The following is a 14,066-nucleotide window of genomic DNA, read 5'->3' as shown; positions in this document are numbered from 1 at the left end:
GCCAGGACCGCACTAGATTCACCAAGAAAGCCACAGCCGAAAGAAACAGTGTCCTCAGCACACACAGCTCTCTCTCCTTGTTCTTCTTCACTCTGCTCTGCTCTCTCCCTCCCTTGTGGTATCACCTCTGGGTCCTTTCATTTCCTGCCCTCACTGTGCTTCATCTCTGTGGTTCCTGGACCTATCAGTATCCCCCCTGAGCAGTGCCCTGCCCTACTTGGGTCCTGGAAACTCTCAAGGGTCTTGGGTTCTGATTTAGACCAGCAGGACTGGCTGAGAAAGTTCCATCTGCATTGTGTAGACATATCCAAGGAGTCATCTTAGGAGGCAGTACCTGGGTACATTTGTCTGTGACTTCTGCATTGGATGCCAGAGTCCCTGGCAGCCTTCAGAATTCCGCCCTCCCTTCCAGCTTACCTGAGCGGAGCCACCATATCTAGTGCAGTCCATTTAGGCTTCAAAGTGTCCAGCCTTGGCAGGGAGCACTGTTCCTACTTAGCCATTGGCTACCAGATCTAAAATCCCTCAAAGAGTGAGGCCTGTGGACAAGTAGCTCAGGGACCCTCAGGGGCTTTAGTCACTAGAGACTCCCCTGTCTGGGCAGGGTCACAGATTGAGGTGTTCCAAGCACTTCTTGGGCATCTCAGAGTTTTACTCTAGAGAATCAAGCCAAGCCCCTAGAGGTCAGGCTAACTGGTAGCATTTCAGAGAGCTCAGCAGGTCTTGGCTATTCCTTCTCTTTCCTTCCCCTCCCTCTAGAAAAGCAAGAGTTTGCTGGTAGTGAGACAGAGGTAGGTAAGCAAATCACCCCTGACTCAGTCCAAGTATTTTATCACACATGAAAGACAACCTCTCGGGGTTTAGTGAAGGCTGAGAAGTGTCAAGTGCCCTCTTCCACCATTTCCATCTCTGGGCTCTGCACCAGGCAGCAACCACCTGTGATTTTTCCACCAACGGGTGACTTTATGCTGCAGCTCTGGGTACAGAGGTGGGCATACCCCCAGGGTGTTTGGGGGAGGAGGCCTTCCAGCTGCTGACCATGCCCCTTCCTGCCCTCAGATGCTGGCGACATGATCGAGATGCAAGGCTTTGGGCCCAGCCTGACAGCCTGGCACCTAGAACCCCTGTGCAGCCAGCGCTCCTCTTGCCTCTCCTGCTCCTCCAACAGCTCCCCATATGCAACCCCCAGTCACTGCAGCTGTGTCCCAGACCGGTGAGTGGGCAGGGCCCAGATCAGCTTCCTGTTAGCATGTCTGTTCATATGTGTCCCTCCGTCCTCAGAGGCTGTCACTTGCATGACAAGGGTTGTCTCTAGAGTTGGACAAACCTGAATTCAAATTTCACTTGTGATATACAGGTGACTTCAGCAAGTTGCTGGGTCTCTCTGAGCCTCTACATTTTTTAAAAAATATATATATATATATTTTTTTAGGGACTAGGGTTGTTGCTCAGTGGCAGAGTGCTCACCTAGCATGCATGAGGCACTGGGTTAAATCCTCAGTACCATATAAAAATAAAATAAAGATATTGTGTCCACCTAAAACTAAAAAACAAATATTTTTAAAAATTGTTTTAATTGTAGATGGACACAGTACCTTTATTTTATTTATTTATGTTTTTATATGGTGTGGAGGATCAAACCAGTGCCTCACACATGCTAGGCAAGTGCTCTACCAACCCCAACACTCCTACAATTTTTTTTTTTTTTTTTTTGGTGCTGGGAATTGAACCCAGGGCCTCGTGCATGCAAGGCAAGCACTTTACCAACAGAGCTATCCCCAGCTCTCCTCTACATTTTTTTTTTAAAGACATTTTGAGTTGTAGATGGATACAGTACCTTCATTTGGTTTATTTAGTTTTTTGATGTGGTGCTGGGGATTGAACTTCACGTGTGCTAGGCTAGCACTCTAGCCTCTACATTTTTAAACCTCAGTTTCTTCACTCATAAAATGGAGATAATATTGCCTGCTTCCTACAACACTGGTGAAGACTAAGTAAGTGAATGCCAGGCATGTGCCTACACAAAGTAGGTGCCCAACACTTGTGAGCTCCCCTTCCTAGTGTGCGCATAGACCCTACTGTCAGGCTATATGTCTGAGGACACTCAACAAGTCTCTGAGCACCTGCCATGTGTAAGAGCAATATGCAAATAGCCTTTTTGTAGGGCCACTGGCTGGGTGCTTTCCTCTAAATTGTTATTTCATGTTTTTTTTACTGCTACTCCTTATGCCCTGAGGTGAGTCTCTTCATTTTCACATGAGGAAACCAAGATTCACTAAGGGGAAATTAGTTGCCCAAGATTGCTAGGTGGTTGGGGGCTGGTGTCCCCCATCCCTGGCAGCAAAGTTGATGTTGACTGGCAGGGACAGGGAGCTGTTGACATGCTGCTGTGCCGCTCCCTGTGCCATCCTAAGGACCTTGCCTGCCTCCTAGGCCAGAATATCTTCCCTTCTCATCCTTCCTCCACCTCAGGCCACAGCCCTGGGCCTCTGAACCAAGTTGTTTCCACAGGTTGCCCCTCAGGCTGCTGTGTGAGAGCATGAAGAGGCAGATCGTGTCCCGGGCCTTCTATGGCTGTGAGTGTGTGGTGAGATGGGACTGTGAGGGATCAGGGGGTGGGGATGCACTTCTGGTACAGTCTCCTGCTCCCCACTGCAGGGCTGGCCTACTGCCGCCACCTGTCCACGGTACGGACCCACCTGTCAGCACTGGTGCATCACAACATTATCCCACCTGATCGACCCCCAGGGGCCTTGGGAGGCCTCACCAAGGATGTGTGGAGCAAGTATCAGAAGGACAAAAAGGTATAAACTGGGGCTCTGCAGCCAGAGGCCAGGTAGAGGGCTGGAGTGGGCAGTAGTTGTGCATAGCTGCCGGATCTGGGAGCAATTTTTATAGACTAAATGGGCATTCGGGGAAAATGTGTTTGGCGTGGGGTTGACAGGCCAGGATTGATGGGCATGGAGTAACTGTGTCATAGTGGAATCACATACAGCTGGGTCTGTGGGTCCATGTGGGAAAGAACTAGGCTGAGAATCTGTTCTGCTTCCATATTGCTCTGTGACCTCAGGCTGATCGCCACCTCCCTCTGGGCTCCATTTCCTGCCCTGTAAAGAAGGAGGGTGAATTAAATCTCATCCACTTGTAACCTGGGGCACAGGAGGACAAGGCCATCCTTAAGCTGAATGACTGAAGGCCATTGCCTTGGCCCCCCACTCCATGGGATTGGGCTCAACCAGCTGGAGCACTGTGACTGTGGGAGCCACATAGTCTTTACCCCTGGGCCCCTTAGAACTATAAGGAGCTGGAGCTGCTAAGGCAGGTGTACTACGGAGGTGTGGAACATGAGATCCGCAAGGACGTCTGGCCCTTCCTCCTTGGCCACTATAAATTTGGTATGAGCAAAAAGGAGATGGAGCAGGTAAGAGGAACCCATTCTCATGGGGTGTAGGGAGGTGGGGGGCTGGGCCAAGGGCCTCCAGGGAGGGGGCCTTAGAAGCCTCAGCCCCTTCCCAGCCAGAAGAAACATTACAGAGGAATGTAGTAGTAGCATGGCCCCAATGACCTCACCCAAGATCCTACTCTAGTTTCTGACCTCTGTAACTCAGGGCCAAAGGTCCAGTGTGCCCAGCCCCTAAGGAGGAGGCCCTGGTACACCCTCCCTGCATATTCATGGTGTGGTCTGAGCACAGGTAGACACAGCGGTGGCAGCAAGGTACCAGCAGGTGTTGGCGGAATGGAAGGCCTGTGAGGTGGTGGTGAGGCAGCGGGAGCGGGAAGCTCACCCAGCCACGCTCACCAAGTTCTCCTCAGGCAGCAGCATCGACAGCCATGTGCAGCGCCTCATCCACCGAGACTCCACCATCAGCAACGACGTGAGCCAGATGGCCCCAGGGGTGGGGGGGCCAGGGCGGGGGGGGGGGGGGGCATCAGCATTTGATACTCAGGAGTCCTGCGCCAGCACAGCTTCTAATCCTGGCAGCAGAGCCCTAGGAAGAAGGTTTAATATGTCTGTGTCTTGTTTTCTTTGACTGAGAAAAGGGTTAACTGCCACTCTGCTGCCAACTTCTCTGGATGCTGAATGCCATGAGGATAAAATGAGATGAACTTTTGTGTTTGTTCTGTTTCAACAGACTAGTAAGGAAAGATGGGTTTGTTGGGATTTAGGGAAGAAGCTTTCCCTCCTTGTTGAAAGAACTCAAGCCTAGCAACAGGTACCCCTGGGTTCCAGGTCTGGATCCACTCCTCATGACAGCAGAGTGTCCAGGCAAGAACTTCCCATCTCTGGTCTCCATTCCTCCACTGTGCTCGTAATGCTTCTGACTGCAGAGGCTTCACCCAGAGTTGCTGGCCAGAAGACAGGGGAGCACTTAGAGCAATCCCACTGGTATCCACTGACAAGATCTTCCCTTCCCTGTGATGTTTTATTGTCTTGTAGAATTGCCCATGCAGAGCTAGTTCAGAGCACTGGTGGTAATTCTTCCTTTAGAACAGCAAGTTCTAAACTAGGGTCATGAGTCTGGGGGTATTGCTCAGTGGTAGATCACTTGCCTAGCATACGTGAGTCCTTGGGTACCAGCAAAACACACACACACACACACACACACAGCATGAGAAAGAGAAAGAAAAAGACAATGGAACAATAGCTGCTTGGCCCAACCAAAGCTGATAAATTTCTCTTTCAAAGACACTTTTATGGGGCTGGGGATGTGGCTCAAGCAGTAGCCCGCTCGCCTAGCATGCGTGCGGCCCGGGTTCGATCCTCAGCACCACATACAAACTAAGATGTTTGTGTCCGACAAATACTAAAAAATAAATATTAAAATTCTCACTCTTTCTTTAAAAATAAATAAAATGAAGGTATTGTGTCCATCTACTACTAAAAATATTTTTTAAAAGAGACACTTTTATTAACTTGTTTTTTCTTTAAAATTGCCTCTTTACTAAATACATTATTATTATTATTATTATTATTATTATTATTATTATTATTTTGGTACTGGGGATTGCACCCAGAGGGGTGCTTTATCACTGAGCTACATCCCCAGCTCTTTTTATTTTATTTATTTTTTTTTTTTTTTGTGGTGCTGGGGATTGAACCTAGGGCCTTATGCATGAAAGGCAAGCACTCTATCAACTGAGCTATATCCCCAGCCCTACTCTTTTTATTTATGTATTTATTTATTTATTTATTGAGACAGAGTCTCACTAAGTTGCTTAGGGCCTCACCGAATTGCTAAGGCTGGTCACGAACTTGCAATCCTCCTGTCCCAGCCTCCTGAGTTGCTGGGATTACTGGTGTGTACCAGCATACCTGGGACCCTTACAGACAATATAAACTGGAACAGTATGTACATATAACTAGCAGGGCACAGTGGCACATGTCTATAATCCCAGCAGCTTGGGAGCCCATGGCAGGAGGATGGCAAATTCAAGGTCAGTCTCAGCTAGTTAGCTAGACCCTGTCTCAAGATTAAAAATAGTTGGGCACTGGCTGGGGTTGTAGCTCAAGGGTAAAGTGCTTGCCCAGCACCCATGAGTCATTGGGTTCCATCCTCAGCACCACATAAAAATAAATAAATAAAATAAAAGTGTTTTTTTGTTTTTTTTTTTTTTTTAAAGAGAGAAAAAAAAATAGCTGGGCACCATGGTGCACACCTGTAATCCCAGTGGCTCCAGAGGCTGAGGCAGGAGAAACGCGAATTCAAAGCTAGTCTCAGCAAATTAGAGAGGCACTTAACAAGTCAGCAAGACCCTGTCTCTAGGAAAATATAAAAAAAGGGCTGAGGGTGGTGCCTGGAGTTGTAGCTCAGTGGTAGAACATTTGCCTCGAAAGTATGAGGCACTGGGTTTGATCCTAGAACCACATAAAAACAAAGGCATTGAGTCCACATACAACTTAAAAAAAAAAAAAAAAAAGGCTCAGTGGTTAAGCAAACCTGGGTTCAATCCCTAGTACCAAAAAAAAAAGGAAATTAAAAAGACTGGTAAAGTGCCCTGGGTTCAATCCCCAGTAAAAGAAAGGAAGAAAACTAATAAGATACACTCTGTTTTCCATATACTTCATTCCTATTTCCCTATTTATGAATATATTTTCTCTGTCTCTGTGGCTTTGGTTTTTCCTAAAAACCTTAGCCTGTACAACTGAGGTACAGTTGCCTCACTCACAGAAGTATTATTACCCTTTCTTGCTGGCAATATTCTGGAGTTCTTAATTGTCTTAGAATTGTGATATTATCTGATACTTCAGACTTCTTACCTAGAGTGAAAACTACTTTTAGCATCCCTTTCCCAACAGAGAAAAAACAAAAACAGCCTATTTCCCTGTGACTCAGCCAGGGTGGTGTACTGCTTCCAGGCAGTAGAACATGTTTCCTTCTACTTCTTAGCTCTCTGAAGCTTATCTGAAGGCCAACATAACTGAGTAGATACCTGCTACAGAAGTTTCCTCTTTTCCTGCTAAATATTGAGTACTGAAAAATAAGAAAGAACTTGCTTTACCTCAAACCTCCAGCCTGCCCTCCCCACAGCAGCTATACCAAGACACTGGAACAGCTCTCCTGGGCTCCTGCCTTCAGGCATTTTTTTGTGGGGGGGAGAGAGGGTACTGGGGCTGAACTCAGGGGCACTCAACCACTGAACCTCATCCCCAGCCCTATTTTGTATTTTATTTAGAGATAGGATCTCATTGAGTTGCTTAGTGCCTTGCTTTTGCTGAGGCTGGCTTTGAACTCATGATCCTCCTATCTCAGCTTCCGAACCACTGGGATTACAGGCGTGCACCACCACGTCAGGCTCAGGCATTTGTTGAATGTCACTTAACTCCAGTTGGCTGTTGAGCATCCAGGCCTCTGCTCCCATGTCTTCCCTGCAACAGCTGCGGGAAGGCCTAGAGCATTCACGTGTGCAGGGGCTGGAGAGGGCTGAAGAAGGTGACTTCCTTTGTTCAGACCCTTATTTCTTCTACCTGGTTATCTGGGCCAGAAGCCACTCCCTAGCAATGTTGAGGGCTGTGGGTAGAAGTAGAGTTATGAAGAGAATTCTCCATGCGGGCTCCATCCAGAGGCAGGATCTATGGGAAGGTCCTGGAGTGCAGGTAGGAGCCACCATCTTCACTTCCACCAGGTGTTTATCTCTGTGGATGATCTGGAGCCCCCAGGGCCTCAGTGCCCCGAAGATTCTAGACCAAAGCCTGAGCAGGAGCCAGGAATTGGGACTCCAGGCACAGCCGTGGTGGAGCAGCAGCAGTCAGTGGAGTTTGATTCTCCTGACTCAGGGCTGCCGTCCTCCCGAAATTACTCTGTGGCATCAGGCATCCAGTCCAGCCTAGATGAGGGCCAGAGTGTGGGCTTTGAAGAGGACGGTGGTGGAGAAGAAGGCTCTGATGGGCCAGCACCTGCAGGGCACACTTTCTCTGAGCCTCAGGATCCCAGCCAAGAAAAGGTTTCACAGGCCAGTGAGCTGGAGGCAGCCGGAGAGCTCACAGCTGTGTGTGCTGCAGCCTACACTGTACGTGAATGTTCTTCAGGCATCATTCTCAGCTGACCTCGGGCCCTCCCAGCACCCCAACACTTGAGGACAGGTTGCAGGGTGGAGGGCAGGGTGCCCTAACTGTCTGGAAGGGAGCATTGAGCCCAACTCAGTGCATCCCTAGGGACTCTATTCTCAGAGCTCCCTGGGTTCCCTGTTTGACTGCATTTCTTTGGGCACCATATTGTATCCCCAACCTGGGAGGGACTGGTCAGCCTCAGCCCTGAGAGCTGACCACTCTTCCAGATAGAATTATTGGACACCGTGGCCTTAAATCTACACCGCATAGACAAGGACGTGCAGAGATGTGACCGGAACTACTGGTATTTCACAACCCCCAACCTCGAGCGGCTCAGAGACATCATGTGCAGGTGCCATTATGGGACAGGGCAGGGGGGGTGGGGACCTCCAGTTGTGCGGAGTATTTCTCCTCTCCTGATCTGCACTGGGGTCACACTGAGCCCTCTATTTGGAACACTCCCTGCAATGCCCCTTACCCTGACCCTCTGCATTCCCAGAGGTCCTTGAGATCCCTACTTTGGCCATGCTTCTTCAGGAAGCTTTACCTATCTTTGTTCCCCTGCCCCACATGCCAAGTTGTGATGGCTTTTTGTCTCTTTTCCTAAGTACCTCAGGAACAGGGGCCAAGGGCAGTTCCCCATTGTCTCCCACACAGAAAGTGCTTCACAGTCATGGAAAGTCTGACTTATGGCTGGTCTAGGGGCCAACTCCCTAGGGACCCCCCAAGGGAGGGAAGGATGGGGCACAGCCACAGTGATCACCCCTGGCATTTCAGCTATGTGTGGGAGCACCTGGACGTGGGCTATGTGCAGGGCATGTGTGATCTGCTGGCACCTCTCCTGGTTATCCTTGACAATGGTGAGAGATGGGGTATGTGAATCCTCCAAATGAAGTTGGGTTTGGGCTAACAAACTGGAGAAAAGAAAAGATGGCTAGATCTGGGAGGGGGGCATGTCAGCCTGCATGTTTTCTGGGTATACTGCCCTGCTGCCTCCACATCTCTCCTCAGATCAGCTGGCCTACAGCTGCTTCAGTCACCTCATGAGGAGGATGAGCCTGAACTTCCCCAATGGGGGCGCCATGGACACTCACTTTGCCAACATGCGCTCCCTCATCCAGGTGAGGTCTGCAGCCACCTGTGGGCCTGTGACTAGGCAGTGCTGGGCTATTCTGTCAGCCAAAGGGAAATCAGGAGCATTACAGAAATGTCTTTTAGATAGAAGCTTAACTTCTTTTGTTTTCAAAACCATTGTTGTCCACATTACAAACTGGGGAGGACTCAAGGTGTTTGCATGCTTGTAAGTTCTGGTGAGTAGTATGGTTGATGGTAAAATCAAACACCCAGACACTGTAATCTCAAAATAATACAGCCCAGAGAAGACAGTGGGGCAACCCCCACTAAGGAGACCTCAAGGGAAGAGGGTGAGGATGGGCTGGCACAGAACAACAGAGAGGCTGAAGACTGGGGCTGGGAGCCCAGGCCTCCCTGGGTAGGTATAGCAGAGAGACAGCATGGGATCAGTCTCCCTCTTCTCCTATGAGATCCTGGACTCTGAGCTGTTTGAGCTGATGCATCAGAACGGAGACTACACCCACTTCTACTTCTGTTACCGCTGGTTTCTGCTGGATTTTAAGAGAGGTAAGAAGCGGGTTGGATCATTGGGCTGGAGTCAGGGGCAGTGGGAGATTCATCTTCCCCAAATCAATGGTCTTCTAACTACTTTGGCACCACATAGGGAGCTTTGAGAAATTACCAGGGCCCCTTCCCTGGCCCAGCCCCAGACTATTGAGGCTGGCTGGGTATGTGTGTGTTTTGGTTTTGTCTCTGGGGATCACCCAGGGCCTTGTGCATGCCAAGCAGGCTTTCCACTGCTGAGCCACACTCCAGCTCAGCATATGTGATTTTAAAAGTGCACAAAGTGATTCTATAACACAGTCAGGGTTTATAGTCACCCTCCTAAAAGGTGATGGTTTTCAGAGCTTTTTTTCAAACCAAATCTTCCTGAGCATCAAAGGTAGAGTTGCCCTGAAATGAAGTGCTGATGTGGAGTCTGCAGGAACCCAGTGTGCCTTGGGCCGTTCTTGAACCCTGTAGTGTGTATTGCAGAGACTTTGGCTGTGGAGCTCTGACTCCCACCTGGCTCCATCTAGGGGCCTGTGGGCAGTCAGGCTTTGCCTTAGCCCCAGCCCTATGCCTGATGAGCACCAGCCCTTTTCTGTTCCTAGAGCTGCTGTATGAGGATGTGTTTGCTGTGTGGGAGGTGATCTGGGCAGCCAGGCACATCTCATCGGAGCATTTTGTGCTGTTCATCGCCCTGGCCCTGGTGGAGGCCTACCGAGAGATCATCCGTGACAACAACATGGACTTCACTGACATCATCAAGTTCTTCAATGGTATGAGCTGGCCCAGTCATCCTGGCTAACCCCAGCAGGGGCGTGGGGGCCTCCACTCCTGTCCTGGGCAAAGTTGGAGGGTTCTCAAGAATACCAGGGTCCTTTCCCCATAGGCAGGAAGTCAAGAGCCCAGCAGGTGGAAAGGGTATTCTGCCACAGGGCTCTTCCCAGCCTATACCTCCTCTCCCACAATTATCTATGTTTCCCCTAGAGCGGGCTGAGCATCATGATGCCCAGGAGATCCTGCGGATTGCCCGGGACCTCGTCCACAAGGTGCAGATGCTCATAGAGAACAAATGAGGGCTGTAGCCAGGGGCTGCATGGACAGCCTGGGCACCAGGCCCCCGGGCTCCAGCAGGGAGAGGTGCAGGGGCATTACAGCCGATTGCTCCAACCCCCAGCTGTCCCTGCCTGCACAGCTGTGTTCCTAACAAAGTGATTGTGAGCCTGGATCCGACTCCAGGCTGTGCTGGCCCTGAAGGGCTAGTCAGCGCCAGGCTGCCCTCAGATCAGGGATGGGATGGGAGGGGTTGGCCTCATGGAGCAGCTGCCTTGGGGCACACCTACTCTGTTCTCCTCTTAAACAACTAGGAATAGCCCCACTGCCACCTGCAGCCTCAGCCTGGACTGTCCCCCAATGCCTCTCTTGAATCAACCTGGGGCCCTCTAGAGCTAGCAGGGACTATATAGTGGCCTGGGCCCCACCTGTCAAGAGTTGCAGGGGACAATGGGGCTCTGTGTGTTCTCTCTCCTGATAGCCCCTTTGCAGTCCCTGTTCTAGCTGCCTTTTAGGGCATGTGTCCTGGAGACAGGAGACCTAAGCTGCCTTCCAGGCCCTGTCCCAAGATTCTAGGGCAGTCAGATGTGGGTTCTGGGTGGGAGAAACCCACCTTAGCAGCACTGCCACCACTTCTGGCCACCTGAGGTGAACTCAAGTGCTCTCCCTACTGTACAGGTCACCTATGTGTGTCTGTACAGTGTCACTCTTACCTCCCTGTCCTTTCTTTATGTATTAGATATATCCCTGAAACTGTGGAAGTAACTTTCTTGTTAGTTGGATGATCTGGAGCACAGCTGGATCACTAGCTCTCCAGAGGAACCCCAGGTGATTTTATAGGGAGGCAGTCCTGTCACAGCTTCTTCTCAGGGACAGTCCTGAGCTTAGGAGCAGCTTGTTGCCTGTCCCAGGAATCTGCTGAGTCCCTGGGGCTAAGGGATGTGGGGGGTGCTTGGTGAAAAGCAAGGCCCACTCTGATTTCCATAGGCTTCTCAGGATGCTGAGAGGCCTAGGGATCCAGAAGTCCCTGAGAGGAGCTGCACTTGCAGGGGTGCCAGGAAGGGTGTGGCTCCTGACCTGAGACTTAGGCATGCTGCTTGCTCTGTCAACCCCACAGCCCCTTCCACTCAGCTCATGCTAGGCCTTGTCCTGGAGGACGTATCTGGGTTTGGGGCCTACCCAAGAGTCACCAAGGTATGCAGACATCCCACATTTGGGAATCATGAGAAAGAGCCCAGCAGCTATTCCGCAACCAGCCCAGCCTTCCCAGCCCACCCCTGTCCTGGGCACTGCACGGCCTGTTTGGGGGCCAGCCCACCCCATTGCCCACCCCTGTCTGTGAGTCCTTGGCCTCCACCAAGCATGGTGGCCATTGTGTGCCTGCCTTAGTGACTCAGTGGTTTTGTGGAGAGCGGAGTATATATGTTTTTGGCTCAGAAACTATACTCTTCAGTGTAACCAACCAATAAATACAGCATTTGGCAACACTTGAGGCTCTGAGGACTGCCTGTGGGACTGACACCAGACACTAATGATGCATTGGGAATTCTATATGCTCTATGATTGAAAAAGTAAAGGGGGCCACTGCTGCATGAGCTGGTCAGGAAGTTGGAGGTAATGGTCAGACCTAAGTACTTGGCTAGCTGGAGGGCCTCACCTCAGAGTCACGGTCCCATCTCAGGTTGACCAGTGACCTCTCCAACCCCTTGCCCCCAGCTGCCTGCCCTCCTGACATGCTGAAATGAGGAGCTGGAGCCGACTGGGAATCACAAGAGCATCCTAGTCCCTCCCTCCTGCCCTTGTGACACTTTGAGATGCCTGGGTCAGGATGGGCCCTGGAGGGAGTGGCAGGAGGGCCCAGATCCTATTGAGATACAGAAAGGGCCTGGCTGTATTAACAGGTCCTGGCTATAATTACAGGTCACCTCTTCTCCTGCCCTTCCCCTAACCTAGAGAACTGTGGGTCACATCATCAAGTGGTGCCGGGCAGAGGACTCAAGTCACTTATTGTGTTTTCTAGGTATAGAGGACACTGGCTTGATGGTTTTTAGGGCCTGTTGCTAACTCATTCAGCTAAATATCCTAGCCCATGACTCTAGCAGGCTGGTTGGTCCCAGCTATCAGAAAATATGCCAGAGATGCCCAGAAAAAGAAACCAGTTGACACAGAGCCAGGTGTGGTGGCGCACACCTGTAATTCCAGGGACTCGGGAGGCTGAGGTAGGAATATCATAAGTTTGAGGATAGCCTCAGCAATTTAGTAAGACCCTGTCTCATAATAAAAAGAACGGGTTGGGGCTGTAGCCCAGTGGCAGAGCGCTTGCCTAACATGCGTGAGGTACTAGGTTCGATCCTCGGCACCATATAAAAATAAAATAAAGGCATTCTGGCCATCTACAACTACAAAAATAAGCATTAAAAATAAATAAATAAAAAGAACCGAGGATGTCTGTCAGTGGTAGGACATCCCTGGGTTCGATACCCAGTACCACAAAAACAGTTGACATGGGCATCTCTGGGGTCAGGGGAGTTGATAAGCTCCTCAGGGAAACACTCTCCGCCCCCAGCTAGCTCCATAGTCTGGAATCAGAATTCTTTCTGCTGTGACCACTTGAAATGAATCCACCAAAGGACTGAGTAAAGTAGCCTGGGAGTGGCTTGGCTCCTTTCCTCCCATCTTGCCTATTCATTTCACCCAGACTGCTGGCTGGGCTTCTGGCACTAGAAGGAATCACAAGCAAAATGATAGTTCTTCTGGGCATGGTGTCTCACACCTGTAATCTCTGAGGCAGGGTGATGGCAAGTTCAAGGCCAGCCTTAGCAATTTAGCAAGGTCCTGAGCAACTTGGTGAGTCCTTTTCTCAAAATAAAAACTAAAAGGGCTAGGGACGTAACATGCCACTGGGTTAAATACAATAAGTAAATAAATGTCTGAAGCACAGTGAGCTCTAAAAACACCATCACGGGACATTCTTCAGAAAGTGAGTCCTCCTCTCCTACAGAGCAAGAGCTCGTAAACGAAACAACTGGATTCATAATTTTTTTTTCATTGTCCATTAATTACCCTGACCACAGGCCTGTCTCTGCAGGCTCCTGCTATTTTCTGAGTACAGGAGGGCTGGGAACTGCTGCCTGTTTCCGCCCTCAGATGATCCTAGGTCATCATTTCTAGGACAGAGTCTTTGTGTTCCCAGTCAGTGCCAGGACTGAGTGAGCATTCATGAAGGTTAATCCTTACCCAAGTCCCTCCCAGAAGTAGCACTTGGTTGGCCAATGACTGTGACCCAACTCTTCCTCAAGCTACCAGCAGAGGGAGCCCGCATCTCACAAGTGAAAAAGGCTGACATGTTTGTGGTGGTGGGGACTGGGTTTCTTGTCTTGGTACTGGGGACCAACCTCAGGAGCACTTTGCCACTGAGCTACATTCTTAGTTTTTTTAAATTTTAATTTTCAGACAGGGTTTCACTAAGTTATTGCGGGTATCTCTGAATTGCTGAGGTTGGCCTTGAACTTGTCATCTCCTACCTCAGATTCCTGAGTTGCTGGAATTACAGGCGTGTGCCACCTTACCATGATGGAGGCTTTTCTTGATATTGGCCCTTTTCCTTCAGAGAGCAGGACTTCTAGACATTTGTGGCCCCCATAAGGGTAAACCCTCCACCACACCCATCCCAGAAGAGCAGCAGAGTCAGTTCCCCCTGCTGGCACTGGAAAAAGGGGCCTGATATACACCCAGGCCCAACTGACTGCTCCCTGACCTCAAGTCACTACCACCACTTGCTACTGTCAGCCTGCCAAATGGCGAGCTGGGGAGAAAAGATGTAGCTATAGGGACTTTGGTTTTC

General features: G+C 50.2%; 1 protein-coding gene across 2 annotated transcripts in view; it reads left to right on the top strand.

The window, feature by feature from the left end:
• The window catches only part of Sgsm2 (small G protein signaling modulator 2), a 40,388-nt gene extending 28,747 nt beyond the window's left edge, over positions 1-11,641 (top strand). For both annotated transcript variants that reach the window (XM_026388966.2, XM_026388965.2), the window contains 12 exons: positions 1,060-1,213; positions 2,512-2,576; positions 2,659-2,804; positions 3,293-3,421; positions 3,693-3,875; positions 7,126-7,509; positions 7,777-7,901; positions 8,327-8,409; positions 8,561-8,670; positions 9,094-9,190; positions 9,778-9,945; positions 10,157-11,641. In XM_026388966.2, the coding sequence (XP_026244751.2) occupies positions 1,060-1,213; positions 2,512-2,576; positions 2,659-2,804; positions 3,293-3,421; positions 3,693-3,875; positions 7,126-7,509; positions 7,777-7,901; positions 8,327-8,409; positions 8,561-8,670; positions 9,094-9,190; positions 9,778-9,945; positions 10,157-10,245 (1,733 nt within the window). In that variant the 3' untranslated portion in view covers positions 10,246-11,641. The remainder of the gene's footprint in view (positions 1-1,059; positions 1,214-2,511; positions 2,577-2,658; positions 2,805-3,292; positions 3,422-3,692; positions 3,876-7,125; positions 7,510-7,776; positions 7,902-8,326; positions 8,410-8,560; positions 8,671-9,093; positions 9,191-9,777; positions 9,946-10,156) is intronic.
• The last annotated feature ends 2,425 nt before the right edge of the window (positions 11,642-14,066 follow it).

This window comes from Urocitellus parryii, chromosome 7 (assembly GCF_045843805.1).
Source record: "Urocitellus parryii isolate mUroPar1 chromosome 7, mUroPar1.hap1, whole genome shotgun sequence".
Lineage (NCBI taxonomy): Eukaryota > Metazoa > Chordata > Mammalia > Rodentia > Sciuridae > Urocitellus > Urocitellus parryii.
Note: the sequence above shows the minus strand (reverse complement) of the source record. Positions and strands in the feature narration are given on the sequence as shown.